The sequence below is a fragment of the Lutra lutra genome, chromosome 1 (genome assembly GCF_902655055.1).
Source record: "Lutra lutra chromosome 1, mLutLut1.2, whole genome shotgun sequence".
Taxonomy (NCBI): domain Eukaryota; kingdom Metazoa; phylum Chordata; class Mammalia; order Carnivora; family Mustelidae; genus Lutra; species Lutra lutra.
Genome location: NC_062278.1, coordinates 77285871 through 77303455, shown reverse-complemented (window position 1 = coordinate 77303455; position 17585 = coordinate 77285871). Strand labels below are relative to the sequence as shown.

The 17585-nt window shown below is 40.2% G+C and overlaps 1 protein-coding gene across 5 annotated transcripts in view; it reads right to left on the bottom strand.

Moving 5' to 3' along the window:
• The window catches only part of TSC22D2 (TSC22 domain family member 2), a 48726-nt gene extending 33532 nt beyond the window's left edge, over positions 1-15194 (bottom strand). For 2 of the 5 annotated variants that reach the window (XR_007126926.1, XM_047727773.1), the window contains exons 1-2: positions 13213-15194; positions 1409-1480 (exon numbers count right to left, since the gene is read on the bottom strand). Coding sequence is in view for 3 of the 5 variants with exons in the window: in XM_047727773.1 (XP_047583729.1) it covers positions 1409-1480; positions 13213-15194 (2054 nt within the window). In the remaining 2 variants the exon portion in view is untranslated. Of the gene's footprint in view, positions 1-1408; positions 1481-11057; positions 11908-13212 lie in introns of those variants that run through there. The other 3 variants (XR_007126931.1, XM_047727782.1, XM_047727789.1) reach the window with 2 other exon arrangements.
• Between the last annotated feature and the right edge of the window lie 2391 nt (positions 15195-17585).

Below are 17585 nucleotides of genomic sequence, written 5' to 3'. Positions count from 1 at the left end.
AGCTCACACCTTTCTACATTGTTCTGATGAAAATAACAGCTCTTATTCATATTGATATCACAGTCGCTTACAAATTTAGCTATTTGAAATAAATTACCATATGACTATCACTATTCTTATTACATCTCTAAATAGAATGCTGGTTTTCCTTTTTCTAATGGAAAAGAATAAAGTACAACCCAAAGTACTCACCCTGGCTACATCAGATAAGCCGTTTGAACGAATGTTCATGTTTGCTTCATGCTACAATTTACATTTATGTCTTAATTTACACTGATACAGCCATACAATTTCAAAATTGAAATTATAAACACTGTACTATAAATTTTAGAACTTCTTGCTCTACAAGTAACTATTTTAAAACATTTTCAGTTAAGGAACATATCACTGAAAAGATACTTTGTTAGAAAATCTCTTTAGAGTGACACACAAACAAATCAAGCCTAAAAATTAAAAGACTGTTACCATTTGTAGGCAATGTAAACCATGTCTTAACATGACATGTACATGCACTTAGCAATACTCTTTTCTAATGAAAGAGATGGAGTTAAGTCCATGAGTAGTATCCAAACTATGCCAAAGGACACAAATGCGTTGCCAGGCAGAGTTAAAAGAATCTAACAAAGCTCTGTGTGAATTTTTAAAACAGCATTTGTGCTTGTTCTTGTAATTAAACACAGAATGATGGAGCACTAATAAATATTCAGCAAAATAACTGAACACAGCATATACTACTTAAAATGTGTGTTAAGCAGAAAGATAAACCAAATTATCTTTTGCTATAAATGAACGCTTAAGACTTCATTCTATATTTTAAAAAATTAAAAACAAAATTTATGTAACATTTCTATGAGAAAAACTGTTTTAGGAGTTTACAAAACAGTAATGCAGGCAGGTCTAGGGACTCAAACAAGCTTGATGTTGAAAGTTTCTCAACAGGATTAAACAAGAACTTTATACTTTGATACCTTGGTCTTATCCCTTTTCCAATTTCTTAATATGAAGTGACATTTCATTTTGAGTTACTAAGGCATTCACAGAGAAATCATATAAAATAGGATAAAAGTAAACTAACTGTAGTTAATTTTATAGAATATATTTTTATATTAAAATATACAAGGATAAGTGGATATTCCATATAATGAGATTTAATAGAATACCTAAGTCCTTCAAGAAAGTAAATATACTTAAAAGTGAAGTAAAAAATAAAGTATATTTACATTCTATTTAAAATATAGATTGCTCTTTTGGTTTATTTTGCTGCTTTGTCCCATGCTAGATACCATGTGATTTCCCCCCCTAAAATGACACATAAAGTTTAGGTTTAATGATGAGAAACCAGTACAGTGCAAAGCAATTCATGCATACACTTTTGCATGTATGCATTCCATATGTTAAGTATTCATACCTATCCCAGAGGTTCTTTGATTCCTGAAACGTGTTCAAATGGAACGCTTGGTAGAAAGCAGTTGAAGGATTCCTGTGAGATCCAAGAATCAAATGGAAATGAGGTTGAGAAAGTACAGTAAAATCACTACTTTTCAAAAAAAGATGGAAGATTTTAGATTTGTAATAAAGTGTAACAGCTTTAATAAAAAAAAAAAACACAACATAAGCTTGCTTAAAAACATTTTGAAAGAAATTAAAAAACTGGATGAAATCCAGCAGACCCTGAAAACAATTCAGGATCACAGTTCTAAAAGAAAGGGGTAATACGGATAAAAGAGCATCCAATTATGTGTGTGCACATATGTTTAAACACATGAATATGACCAGTTCACAGCCTAATCAACACTACTCTATATGAGATGCCTTTTTAAGTTTCTCAACATTTAGCAGTTTAGCAAAGCTGTTCCCACGTACAGAATTCATGTAAAATAAATTAAGCTACACCTTCATAATATAAAAATTTTTTTTTAAGATTTTATTTATTTAGTTGACAGAGAGAGACACAGCGAGAGAGGGAACACAAGCAGGGGGAGGGGGAGAGGAAGAAGCAGGCCTCCCGCTGAGCAGGGAGCCCTATGCGCAGGGCTCCATCCCAGGACCCTGGGACCATGACCTGAGCCGAAGGCAGATGCCCAATGACTGAGCTACCCAAGCACCCCCATAACATAAAAATTCTTAACAGGATCTATTTGATAGAGTTTGATGATGAACAACTGAGTCCTTTTCTGGGTTGGACTGGACATGATTTCTACCTTCATAATCCATTTATTTATGTGTGGTTTCTCTGGATTAGGGTAAAACATGGTGCAGCAATTACATGGCAGCTTTCAAATTTCTTACATTAGTATAGTGGGCCTTTAAGAGGTAAGAGCTCCCACACCTTAATCACCATCCATTTCTACCATTCCCTGGAGATATGTTCCCTAGGGCTATCTATAACCATAGAATCTTAACTGATGGGCTCATCCTGGTGAGCTCCCAGCCTACATGATTCACCTCAAATCTCTGGAGTGGTTTCTTAGGGGACTATTTAAACTTCTGACAAATCTGCTAATAGCTCCCCCCTCTACCTCAGCATTTTCCCATTGTTTCCCCAACCCCAACATGTATATTAGGGAGCTAGCAAAAACTTGTCACATTACCTCTAAAATCCTTGACCCATGCTGTAGCAGAATAACAGCAAGCTAAGAACATTAAGTACTTATTATATACCAGACACAATTCTGAGTGTTTTACATTTATTAACACAATTCTACAACAACCCTAAGAGGCAGGTGTTATTATTATTCCTATCCCACCAATAAGGAAAGGAGTCAGACAAAAGTAACTTGCTTGATGTCACAGAGCTAGTAGGTAACAATCTGGTCCTAGAGTTTAGGCTCTTAAATCACTATGCTAAACATATAGTGGAGTTCAATTTTAACCTCTCTAGGTCTGTCTCTTTATCAGTTAAATGGTGATATGATTTAGCCTTGCAGGGTGGTTAAGGAACTTAGACTATATATAAAGCTCTTTGTATATATAGTCAATGGTCAATAAATAATAGCTATTATTTTATCATCAAAATGAAGTTCAAATACAACATGGCAATTCTGAGATCCTCATAAGCACCTTAAGAGTCTCTACAGTATTACTAGTACCACAAAAAATTATTTCCAAATTCTACTGGAATGCAAGCAAATATCATGATCAATAAGCAAAACAAATACTCAACAGAATTCCATGATTTCAAAATTCAGATTAAGACTCAGTCTTAAGGGACGCCTGGGTGGCTCAGTTGGTTAAGCAGCTGCCTTCGGCTCAGGTCATGATCCCAGCGTCCTGGGATCGAGTCCCACATCGGGCTCCTTGTTTGGCGGGGAGCCTGCTTCTCCCTCTGCCTCTGCCTGCTATTCTGTCTGCCTGTGCTCGCTTGCTCTCCTCTCTCTCTGACAAATAAATAAAATCTTAAAAAAAAAAAAAGACTCAGTCTTAATACCTACTGAATTTTTTAAAAATACGTTTTTTAAAAGGCATTTTTTGTTTTAATCACTAGGGTACCTCTTAGATGATCCAAAATTAGGAAAGGCAGACAGACGATCCCAGAGTATCACCAAAGCAACTATTTGATTAATTGGCAACTTCAGTATATGTACTTCTCTTTGTCTGCTCTACCTACTTTAACTCCTTCCTATGCTTTTAACCCTTTCTCTATTTTTCTCTAGAGGCTGGGTCCAAGGTAATCAAGCATATTGATTAGATCTGCTAATATCAAGGATTAAGAGGCTGCTAACCACTATTTATTTAACAGCTTATATCCTCTCAAGATACATTTGGCAGGGGCTTTTTTCACTGTACTTGGAATCAGTCTACCAATTTAAATGAAAGTCAACTGAACCAACTGAAGACTTGATTGGCTTTTTTTTTTTTTTTAAACCAGGCTTACCCAGGACTGTCCTATATGGGGACAGGTTTGCTATTCACACAGGTCTGTCTGGATTTAAAACAGAATGACTCTAAGAGGAAAGGAGTAAATATGAGACAACAATAAAAGGTAAACCTGGAGGTTATTCTGCAAGTCTGGAATTTAAAATTCATTAAAAAGTATTTATAATATATTTATAAGGATGACATTCTTTAAAAAAAAACTTCTGATCCCCTGATTTTGGAAAAATACATACGTATATATTTAATTTGAATCAAATTCATATGCCAAATAAATTGGTTTTAAATGAAATCATATGACTTAAGCTATGAGATTCCAGCATTTTTACAGCACAGACTCTAAAAATGAAATGTTTCTCATAAGTCAAATGTAGAAGTGAAAAAAAGAATGTATCTGCAGCTAGTTGTGTATCTTGGGGCAAAAAAGGAACCTATGAAATAAAATACCGTAAATGTACCTAAAGTCTTCAACATGTCAGAACAAATACACTTAGGTTGCAAAAGCTGGCAGTGAATCACTTTCTACATACATTTAAAATGAAGAAACCATATGGAGTAATACAATCTATGTACTCTAGAAAAATTTAGAGTCTAGATTCCAAGGATAAACATACAGGCTTATAAAATATGACATTTTCATTTCTCTAATACTTCAGCAGGGATGTCTTCCATAAACTTGAGGGATTTTTAGCAAAGAGCAACAATTAGTCTCAAGATATTGCTTAACAGGCATATATTAAAGAAATCTGTAAAAACTAGCTGATCAAGAACTTCAAAAGAGCCATTTTGTAAATATTAAGGGGCTTGATCATCTGTTTTGGGATGGCATAAAATTGAGGAAATTGATAGCCCAAGGAAAACACTGTTAATAGAGATCATTTCAAGGCTATATAGTCTATATAATCTGAAGGCACCAAGTTGCAACCAAGGTCATTAAAAATTTATTAGGAAGAAATACTGAATTTTATGCAACTTTGGTCACAAATTCTCTTCTGCCCAAGAAATAAAATTTGAAACCAGTTTTCTAATAATGTATTTGATGTCAATGTTAACTATTAATCTAAATATAAAGCCAACAAAGCGCTTCTTAGGCACACTGAGGTGTGGTTTATTCTGAATTTCAGCCACCGAAATGAAAATGCTGTTTCCCCATTTGTGGACATTTTTCAAAACCAATGAACAAAATATATCCTTTTCCTCCTGACTTCATATACTAAATAACCTATCCTATTAATTTCTAAGTACATGAAAGTAGTACATCACAGAGTGACTCAAATATGACATACATCGACCTGCTTTGCTAAGATACTATCTTTGTAGGGTAACTGTAACAGAGAGGAAAAACATTCCACACCTCAAAACTAAGCTATGAAAATTGCTGAATGTTAAAGGACGAGGTACATAAGCCCTGAACTCAGCAAATACTTTTTTCCCTTATGTCAAAACTCAACTTCAGCGATCTCTAAATAGAAATCAGGGAAGCACAACAGGCCATCTCCAATATTATTATCTAAGGATTTAAAATGATTAAAAATATCCTTTAGGTAAAGGGTTACAACACAACAGATCGGTAGCCACAGTCGCTTTCCTTCCTCCTATCGTATAGTAAGCAAATTAATAAAATAAAACTAACTCTGGAAATATCCAAGAGCACTGGGTTTGGTGTCAGAAGGCCTAAGTCTGAATATATGCTGTTACTTAATAACTATGTGATTCAAACCCTCAAGGCCTCAGTTTCCTTAATCCATAAAAAAGGGAGGAACACTTCCTTACAGTTGCTGAAAAACTCAATGAGATTATGCATACATAAGGCCTCACAAAATTAAGCTTGAGGAGGATTTGTGTTTAATATAGGATTACACTTTCCAAATCATGCTATATAAAAATCAACTTTTAATAGAGTACCTTAACATATACTTAATATTTCATCATTATTAAGGTAATATTCAGGCAAACAGAACTTAAACTTAGAGCTGGGTATACCAAACTATTTAATATATTTCATTGGATAAGAATCCTGACTTCTGGGACTCAGAGCTCCCATAGGATCTCCTTATTACACAACTTTTTCGTAAGATGTTAATTAAAAATACAATAATCACTGAAAAGCGTACTGAAATGGTTCTAAGATACATACTACTTTAACAGTAAAAGCTTCAAGAAACATCTTTAACAGCAACCATAATCTTCTGATTAAAAAAAAATCACAATTTCTCACCATGACATTTAAGCCCTTCACTCTGGTTGCTGTCAAAATTAATCACATCATTTCCCAAAACTGACATCTCTCTCTTCCACACTGTTACACAAACTGCCATCCTCTTCTGCTCAGAAATTCATCCCTTTCTCTTAACAGTGACCTAGCCTAAGTCACCCTTTTAAGATTCAGTCCAACAGTTAGCTTCAGAAGAATGCACAAGTAATAATAGGTTGATGCTGAGGACAGAAACTGGGTGGCTGGAGGACAGAAGTGCAGAGAGACTTTCGGTTTATATTACTGTATACTTAGAACTATATAAACATATTACCTATGCAGATAAATAAATTTTAAACAGAAACCAGTCTATTTCCTCCCCATATCACATCTAACTATGTCCTAAATTGTTCCGATAGTACCTTATATTTTACTCCATCACAGCCTATGATATATATATGAATGCATGTATTTGATAATTATCTTCATATAATCTGAGTTCTTGGGAGGGCAGGATAGTCTTTTTTTCTGTATCCCAGTACTTACTATTCAGAGAACATAAAAAAAGTTGAATGACTGACATACTGTCACTTTAAATGTTTTCTTGGGTATTCAACCTACTTGATGAGTATCTGCAAGCTTTGTTTTTGTTTTGTTTTGTTTTTTTTGTCACATGATAGTCTGGTGGCAGGAAGGTTTAAGTTGGCAGCTATCTTATGAAACACGTTTAAATGTATCAAGTTATACACAGGGAATCTTAAAATCTGACCAAGTCTCAAATTCTAACATTACGAATGAGGAATACTGAGATAAGTTAAAAGACTTAACTAAAGAAATTAAGTGGTAGAAAAGCCAGGATTGAACCCAACTGCTATATGTTTTACAACATCATGACTTTTCTGGCCTGAAACACTGTCTCCCTTTCTGTTATTATATCCATACACCATGTAATTACACTTTCAGATCAAAACTGAAGACTCTTGGTATGATTTATAGCACGTTAAGGTGGGATCTGGGAAAACAGTTTGTGGACAATGAAATACTAACATTTCTGTAATGTATGCTTGCCATACATATTATATATGGACTGTTTATAAACTACCTGCATACTTCATTTAATAATCTCAAACTGTGCAATACAGGCATTATCCCCATTTTTCATATGGGGAAACAAGGGGCTTATAGAACTAAATAACTGCCTGTAGGTCAAATGCCTCAGGTATACAGTACAGTTGGGATTTCAGCCCAGGCATGTCTAACTCCACAGTCTGTAATGGTCATTCATACTATATGCTAATACATAATTAAGCACACTACTGATTTTATTTGACTAAGAGCCTCCATCTCCTTTTTTGTTTTTGTTTTGTTTTCAAAGGTTAGGTAGACCAAATATGTAACAAGGATGGGTTTCGGATTAACTTACGTAACTATTTAGTAAAACTTAATTCTAACTCTCCCTTAGAAACTAGTTGGTTTTAAACTTTGCTTTAGGTATCCTTCATTCAAAGTTTAAACAATTTTCTTGTTTAATAATGAAGAGGAACTGCCAACATTTCACACACACCAGCATTATTTACAATAAATGGCCCATTAATTACAGTTTCTCTTCTATATTTAGTATTCTTTCATCAAATTTTAGTGAAAACTTATGGGGAGAGGAGGCTCTAAGTAATTTAACATTCAGACGTCACTTATTTGTCTTGCTTACTCCAATTAGCAAGGCATATACTAATAGTCCACGTCCTAGGTGAACACTATTAAAATTATTACTCAATGATCTGCAGAATTTTCACATAACCATCACTTATAAATGTGTAACTTAAGGAGAGTTCATTCTTTTAAACAAATGTTAGCTGTGTATGAAGAAATAAAACTAAATACTGAAATCTAATTTTGGGCTTTAAATTTGAGAGGTGAGCAATCCAGAAGCATGGATGAAATTTAATTCACCTGACTTAAAAACACATTAGGAACATACTTTTTAGAGATAAAAGCAGATAATGTATCCTTACTAATACCAGCCAAATTTGAAATGCATATGTTAAAATGTATTAAGAAAGTCACATAATGATATATAGGAAGGATATGAATTGCTTACGGTTCTTAAATCTTTATGGAGGAGTTACTGCCCTAAACCATGCCAGATTAAGAATGTGACAAATATTGAGTAATTTGGTATGTTCAAGAATTGCCATGGGAAAAACCCAAATTATACCAATAATTCAGGTATGCACATTCTTTGTGGATACCATAATTTGATTATACTATATATAAAAAAAAGCTTCAAATCACAAGTCCACTTGGTTTAGTATAAAGAACTAATTTAAGGGATTTATTCCAATTCAGGAATTTTGGTGCACTACCCCTTAAATACTGTCAACTATTAAGGTTTTTTTCTTAAAAATCTGCTCTTCCCATGAATAAGAAATTACTCAGGAAACATGATCATTTGGGCTACATTTAACCAGGCAAATCCGTTTTTATAAACCCTCTCCTCTTCCTCATACTTAAATAGTTCAAGAGTAATGCAATTAAGAAATAAACAGTATCTGTTCAAAAAGTAAATACATACTGGTCTAAAACAATTATTTAAAAAAGGAATTAGATGCCTTTTCTTCACTAGTAATAAGTATTCCTATTCCTTCTGAGACCGTATTCCATGTCATTTCACTCTCTGCTTTTCTGTCTTGGTTATCTGCCACCATTCTCTACCTCTCCCCACCCTGCCCAACTTCTGCTGTTTTAGGAAAGAAAAGTCAAGATCTTTTTATACTTCCTTATCAACTATTCCTCAGTAAAGAGACTAATTTTGGTTTCTTTACCATCTGATTGTTGGGGGTGCTCTTTGTTACTAGAACACTCAAGTGCATGACTACTTCTAATTTCTTCTGGTGCACAAAAGGACTGTTAGCAAGTACCAGATCCATAAATCCAGTGTCACGTTTTAGTATTTCCAAATTAGTGCTATCAGAATTCTCCAAGAACAGATTACTATTACCCTTATTCTCCGGAAACAGAAAATACATATACCACAGTATCAGTACTATAAAAAAATGACATCTCATAAAAGCAATTTAGTTCAAGATACCCTACTTCCCCTACAAGGAAGAAACAGTGTTACTAACATAGAGTGTGTCTTACCCACACTTACCCACTCTAGAAGCCCTTGTGTTTACTAGAGGTTATCCAGCCTATATATGTTCAGCCTATAGAATTTAGTTCATACATGATTTTGAACAATATATAGGTCACTGCTAATTTTAAAAAAAGTACCATACTGCCTACTGATACACTTTTGAAACATTAATCTTCCTGAAAATCTATGGTAATTTCCTCTACTTAGAGCCATGGTTATGACTAAAGTGTATTTTGGTAATCAGCATGGCACTCTGATGAATCCATCAATTATCAGTTTTTATACTAAATAATAATGTCACTCATACACAGGATTTCACACTTTGATTACAAAATCCTTGGTAAGAGTACCTAAGATAATATGTTGTGTTTGATTTAAAGGTCAACTGTAAAGCTGGATGGGCAAAATTACCTCCATAATTCAATATCGATAAAGAAACATAAGCTCATAACACATAAAGATTCAACTAAGGAGTTTTCATTTGTAAAGACTAAATGCAGTGAGACTTTTAGAGCTCTCATGAGTACCTACAGATTTTACAATAAAGGTAAGAGTGACAGTTCTGTCTCTTTATATACATTTACATAATCTCACTTAACTATCAAGTTAAAAAAAACCTGCACGGTATGTATGTAATATCTGAGATACATATATAACTGTACAAAACATTTGTGTATTTATAGCACATACCAGGATACACCACTTAAAATTCACAATTTATAATACATCATCAGTAGACATTAGCAAACTATACAAATAAAACCATTAATAAGATATAAAGACATATGCCACTAAGGGATCCTTACATCAGGTTTCCAACAATCTTTTGGTTGTAGCTGACAGTTCACAATTGCAGCCATTCATAACAGTTCCTGGAATGTGGCCTACAAGAGTTCACACTGGTCAGCTATCTGTGGAAAACGATCTGTACTGTGTTCCCTTTCCAAAAGTGCCAGTAATATTTTGCACCTCTCCCCATTTATCAAAAAGGGGTCTGTTAAGTGTGTTGGTAATTTAAACAAATTTTGTAACTTTCACCGTAAAAGTGGCTTTTTGTGCACTATATTTTCAACCATTATTATATTCTCCAGTTTACACAAAATCAGTTTGAGAGAATCAACAACTGACTATAAGTCTTTCCAACGAGAAAGGCTAGAATATTTAACTTTACGGCAATTAGTAATATAGAGTCAACAGGCAGTGTTAACTGAACTTTAAAACATTTCCTTGCTTTCTATATATAACCGTCATCCCTTCTAAAGGTACATTATTAAAATGTATTAATATAGAAGTCCTCTTTTTTAAAAATAAAGAAGTCTCAAAATGAAGCTTTGTAAAAGGTAATGGAGCCGAAAACACCACAAGATAGTTTTTTCAATATATCAGACTAAAGAACCTCAATCATTTTTGTTAATCTTCCATTTTCCTTCCTTTTCTCAAAGAATGAGACTATGTTTACTAACATATTAACTTTAAAAAAAAAAGCGAGCTGTTTACAAAATTTTCGGATCTGAAATTTGTCAAGCTATTCACAAAGTTAAAGTCATAATTACTCAAAACCTCTCACTCCAATGTTTGCATCTAAATGGCTGCAACTAAAATTGTATGCAGATTTTAATTTAAGAAGGCAACCCCAAATCACCGTATTAAAATTATGATTTTTGTTGGTATGGTTTCCTCAAAAATAGTTATCTCAGTAATTTAAACATATGCCTAGAAAAACTGTGTTATTTAATTTCAAGCATACAATTTAAAATGCCCTCTTTCACAAAGACTTTCCATTAAAAACAAAAACAAAACAAAAACTATTTCTACTTAATGGATTTATTCCTTCACCAGGTGTGTTGGTCCAGTGACAAAATAGTCAAATGTGTAAGATTACATCTTGAAAACTAGCATGTTAAATTAAAAACCAGTCAAAGACTAGAACAAAAATTAGAAATGCAACATTGGTAAGCAATGCAGATTTTAAAAGACTGGGTGGGGGAGGGAAATACCATATTTAAGATATGACTGCACACACATCAAAACCCCTGCACTGGATTAACTATTGCCAATTGATAAGAACAGATACAGTAGTAGCTGTAGCTCATTCACCTTCCGAAATAAAGTCTTAAAATTATTAACATTTTTAATAAAGAGGATAAATAATTGCATCTTTGAGGTCATACCTAAAGAATACATTCCAGAGTTTCCACTTGTCAACAGATCTCTCTGCTTCATGCCACATCATCATATTAAAATCTGAGGAATGTAACTGCATATGCTTTAAACTGAGAGGCATGAAGAGGAGAGAAAAATACAATCTTCATTCATAGATGTGCATGTGTTTTACAAGGAGGGGGGTGTGGTTTGGGAAACCACTCATCATTTCTTGAGATATGGAGGCAATGTACTTCAGGAACAGAGGCAAGCAAATGGTTATTTACGAACCCATCAGAAAAAAACTGGCTTCTGGCAGCTAGAAAAGGGTAAACAAATAAACTCAATCTGCATTTTAGGTGTGTCCCTATGTGTGAAAAGTGAAATATGGGAGCAGATGTAAAGAGGGATTTTTCTGAATGGCTTGTGGAATCAGTATCTTTACTTGGTAGTCCCATCCATATAAAATTTCTCAATGACTAGCTAGCTGAGCTCACTTATGGACAAGTGGTATTCTCTAAGAGTTCTCAAATGGAAGAAAGACTCCCAACAAGCAAGTCACCTACAAAAAAAGATGAACTTTGAATTACAAAAAGCAGAGAAGATGATTTCATGAGTATTTTTCAAACCAAAAGAAGTATGTAACAAAAATACAAGGCTAGTTGAAACTGAAAAGTTAAGAAAAGAATGCAAAGGATCTCAGAACAGAAGAAAAAGCTTTAACAGATCTCATTGTGCTATATACCAATTACTCTAGAAACCCATAGATATCTTTAAACACATCTAAAATCAACCTTGCTCAAAATAAAAAACCCAACAAATAAATGCCTAACTGTAAAGTACCTGAAACCTTCTCTGTAATTTTTAAATGTAATTCTAAAGCTTGTAACAAGTCAGTTTTTAAACATTTGCAATATATGTCAAATTTTCCTGTGATATTTCCTGAAAATCACTTAAAATCCTCAATGAATTATAACCAAACTTCAACTGTTGTAGAATTGGTAAGGCAATACACCAATTTTCACTTAAACCATTAAAAAAAGCATCCCTTAAGTAAAGAGGGAGCCAATTGGTGACAACTGTTAACACTTTTACTATAAAATTACTCTAATTTCAAGAACTGTAGCTTTTACTACTGTCAAAGAGTCTCATTTCATACTTCCCATTCTGTAGTTAAAAAAAAAACAAAACTGATGTAAGATAACATCTTTCCAATACACTTCTTTTAAAAAAAAAGAAAAGAAAAAGAAAAAAGAATCTTAACAAAGTCACCGGGAAGCCTCCTGACCTTCTATGTTCTTGTATTTAAAAGGCTGGAGGACGATAGGATCTTCAAAGCCAGACTTGACATTTCACCATTCTCTCTCCAGCCTTTGCAGATACACTGGAGGAGATTCCTTACTTACATGGATCTTTCCCTACTTGAGGACCTCCGGTTTTCCAGAATGGGAAACTTCTAACTTTATGTCTTAGTCTCCAAACTCACACTGACAAAGTGTTCAAGTGTAACTGTTACCTAAGAAAAGGACAGTCCTATGGGGGCATAATCTACTAGTTGCCACCTGTAAATGAGAGAATTAAGCTTAAATCCATCTTTCTGAAGGAACAAATGTTGTGTCCTTATCCAGTTGTGCTCTTAAACGAATGTGACAAGACCAATTCTCTCATTACACCTTCACATTAGCAATCTAAAACTATGCCTTTTCAAGAACTGACAAATCAACCTTACTAACACAAACTAATTTTTATACTTAAAAACACTAAGGGACTCAAAAAAAAAAACCACAAAACTTTTCTTAAGTTGCATTCTAAATTAAAAGGTTTGGTCAAGCATTCCTATCAAATATTTTAAGTAAGATTTCCATACCTGTCTTCATCACCATCAACAGGAATAGCTATGCTGAATACAGAGGTGGCCAGACTGTTCATAGGTGTTAACTGAAGGGGGTTTGCCAGGGCATCTGCAACAGGAGGCTTCACAACAGGCTTATTTTCAGCAATGAGAGAAAGTGGTGGTTGAGGTAGGGGTTCTGATTTTCTTCTAGTATCGTCAACTTGCCCGACTGAAGGTTGGGTCTGAGTCTGAAACTGGCTTAGGTCAGACTGTGGTAGACTTGTTGGTGCACTGGGTGTGCCTTGCGCTAAGGGCAGCCCAACATGCTGGATTATGCTGCTGCTCCTGCTGACTGGCGTATGGCTGCTCAGCTGCTGCGGCTGGACCAGAGGCGCGGGTACATTTGGCATAGTAACAGAGGTGGTAGACACACTAGGCACGCTTGGAGCGGGCACGGCTGCAGGCACGTTTGGAACTCCGGGTAGCACGGCGTGGGGGCCGCCAGGCACGACTGACGGCGCACCACTGCCACCCATCTGCGGCGGAGGCACGGACTGGGGCTGCCCGGTCCCAGGGGGAACCAGGCCCGGCGGCACGGCGCATCCCACAGCAGCCAAGGGCACTCCGACCGGCTGACCAGGCGCGGCCTGTCCGCCTGGCGCGGGTCCCGGCCCCGGGGCCACAGCTTCACTGGGCAAGGAAGACACGCCCATTATCTGCGCCCCCACCGAGGCGGCACTCTGGCCGGTGCCCACTGGAAGGCTGGCAGCCGTGGCAAGGCTCGCTCCGGCGCTGGTGGACGAGGGCTGCGCGGGGCTAGGTGGCTGCAGGCCGGCCACGTGCTGCGGTAGGTACTCACTCTGACCCGCGGGCTGGACTGGCAGCAAGTGTCCGGGCGGTAGCTGAGGCTGGGGGTACGCGAACGGCTGGGGCTGCTGCGTCGCAGGAGCGCTGACGGCCGGGCCCGGCTGCTGCGGCAGGGCCACGCCGGGCTGCGTCAGGGTTACATTCGTCAGGGGCAGCCCCTGTCCGTTGGGCCCCTGCGGGAGGACGCCGGGGCCGGTTCCCTGGGGCTGGCTCGGCTGCGGGGCTGCCATCATTTGCTGTGGCCCGGCCGCGGCTCCCGGGAACGGCGGCACTGGAGCCGCGCTTTGAACCACAGCCCCACCTACGGGCGGCGGTGGCTGTGGCTGTGGCTGCCCAACGCCAAAACTCTGCGGCTGGGCCGGGGCGAGCTGGCTCATTTTCTCCGACGGGGGTAGCTGTGACACAGCAGTCAAGGAACTGTCAGTTCCCGAGTCCGGCCCATGCGCCCCCTGCATGGAGGCCACCACCACCACCACCGACCCTCCGGTGGCGCCCAGGCCGCTGTCCCGTTCCGCAGTCTGGTCAAAAGTATTGCTGTGCCTAATGCAATCCCCGGACCTGGTCAGGACGCTGCTGTCTGAATCCCGCTCATAGTACTCCATACACGTCCATCGGCCGCGGCGGTAGGGCTCCCCGCTCCCGTGGTCCAGCTTGATCACGCGAAAACGGGAACTACAAGTGGTGGGGGGCTGTGATGCGGCTGCGGTCCCGGGCCCGGCAGACGAGCCCGCGACCGGCGGGGCGCCAGGTGCCCCGGAGGAGGGGGCCGAGGTGGCGGCCGCCACCAGGGTACTGGCCAGCGCCCCAGCCACGCTCCGGGCCGAAACGGCTCCTCCTCCGTTGGCGGGAGCAGCCGCCGCGGCCGCCAGCTGCCCGTCCAGGAGGAGGTTTGGGGAGACGGTCCCGGGAGTCTCGGCATCCCCAACATTGTTGAGCGTCTCTTCCGAGGAGCTGCGCTCGCAGACCTCCTCAGGGCCATAATCCGTAGCCCGAGAAACGTCGAATATCTCGGAGGAGACGTCCTCTGTACGTGACTCGTCCGGGTCGTCCAGGCTCTCAGTGTCCTCGGTGATGCTAGTGGCCACCTGGGCCGTGGTGACACTAGTGATCTGGAAGCAGCTCTTCTTCTTGGCCGGCATCTTGGACATGGTGAGGAAAGCTGGAGGGCAGAGAGGCTCGCCGGCTCCTCTGCAATCTTGCCGGAAACCAGAAGGGCAGAACAGTGGCCCCCAAAGACAAAGTCCGAGTCCGCGCTGGGGTCTGAGGCCCGCCGCTGTTAAGAGTCACTGGCTGATCCGGACGCCGGCCGCTCTGTGAGACATCCTCCTCCCGGTTTCCTTCTGAGTCGATCTCTACGGCTCTGCCCCCGTCGCACTCGCGCGGCGGCTCCTCCTTCCTTTTCGCCTCCCGCAGCCGCGGCGCCTCAATTCAATCCCCTCAGCGGCGGCGCGAGCGCGATCCCAGGGGCGGGCCGCCTGCTTTCTCCTCCAGTCTCCGGGGCCGCCGTGGTCAGTCCAGCTCGGCGCTCGGCGCGGTCAGCAGGCCTTGGCTGGGGGTGGGAGTGGGAGGGCGCAGGGGAGGAGGCGGCAGCCGCGGCGGCGTGAGGGGCGGTGCTGCCCCGCTCGGGCTCCTCAGGCCAGTGCCGGCGTCAGCTCTGGGCTCTCGGACGCTGAGGGAAGAAGAGGAAGGAGTGGCGAATCTGGAGCCGGGGATTCCTGATTCAGCCAGGAGCGGCGGGCTGGGGCTGGCTGAAGGTCCGCGGGCGGGCGGCGGAGCTTCGGCGCGGGCGGGCGGCCCCCTCCCCGGCTTTAGCCGGAGCTCAGCCCCAGGGACATGTCGACTGTCTCTGGCGGAAACCCGCTCCGGGGGAGGGGAAGCCGGCTCGGTCCTCCCCTTACAGGGGGAGCCACCCCGCGGGCGGCAGCGGTCTCGGCCTCCCCTCGCGGCTCCTGAGAAGAGTGAGGGGCGGCGGCGGTGGTGGTGGCGGCGGCCGACTGATTGGCCGGCGAGCGGAGGCGCTCCGGCTGTCTGAGGTAGCGGTGGTAGCTTTTTCGGCTCCTCCTCGGTGCGCCCGGTTCGCAGAGCCTGGAGAAACTGAAATTCAAACTGCTGAAGCGGCGGCTGCAGCTCCCTCCCCTCGGCCAAGATGGGGCTGAAATGGCCGCGCCAGGGATGCTGGGAGGAGCAGCAGCCCCGCTGCCGCCGCTGCTGTCGACTAAAATGCCGCCGCTGCCGCAGCCACCGCCAGCGCCGCAGCCGCCGCCGTTCCGTGACGCACCGGCGTCGTGACGTCACCGCCCCGCCCCCTCCGGTTTCCTGCAGTTTCGCTTGGAGGCTTGAGGGGGAGGCGGTGGGAGGGACTAAAGGTTAAAAAAGGGGAGCGTTTTTTTTTTTTTAAATTTAAAAATTTTTAAATTTAAAATATATGCTGTAGGTCTTTTAGACTTGAAGAGCTGAAGACTCTTAAATTCCAAGCCTAGAGAAGCTTACAACCGTGCCAGTCGGTTTTGTTACGAGACGCTGGAAGACTGGATGTAGGTCATGTGCTGTGTCTAATGTTCAGCAAAATCTTACAGAAACAAGGGCGATAGAAATGGGGGTTAGGGAGATTTAGTCAGGATAAAGAGGGAGACCAACGGAGGAAGCGAATCACTTAAAAAAGGTCTTCTGGAAATGAATGTTGACCACTATAGTAAGAGGAGTGAAATGTTGAGAGAAATGGGGATGATTAACCAAGAATAGCAAGCCAGATTGAGTCAGAAAACTGATCTTTCAGCCAGAAATTCTGTCTCCAACAATGGCATCAGGAGATGGTTACTTGCCCAGGGTGATGTCAGTTTAAAAAAAGATTAGGGGTTATTACCAACATAACCCTAATTTTCCTGAGTTTTGCTGTGATTTCAGCATCGAAGAGTTCATTTAAACTCTTAAGACTGTTTGTACTTTCAGCACGAAATCAGCTTATGGGCTCCATAAATGTAGAACCTACTGCGTTAAATGGTTATAGTTCTTTCTTTTGTTTATTCTAAAACTCTTAGTTGGAGCCAGAGTGTTACATGGTTTGAATTGGGCCATGAACAACCAGAACAAGTCAGTTCAGAGAGCAGCTATGAAGTACTGGAGATTTTATCATCTTTTAGCTACTTTCTGGCGAAAGAAAGTGGTATGGCCATTCTCTTAAACAGTTTTAAAAAAATGGGGAAGGTGGCTCTTGAACTTTGACACATTAATACATATCTAAGTAAAATGCAAGAAATCTTGCGGGGGGTGGGGGATCAAGATTTCATATCACAGCTTTAGCAGTCGTTATCGTTATGACTTACATAAATCAGTTAATCATTATACTCAGTTCTCTAATCTTTGAAGAGTAGAAATACTTTTTATGCCTAAGGGTATTTTGATAATGATAGTTTAGAGAAAAAGTTTAGGTCCTTAGTTGTAAATAGCATACAGACACATGGCTTTTAACCTTAGTAAAAACCATGTCCTCCAAACCCAAATGAAGGAGGTCAGGATGTGAAATAAGACCACATAATAAC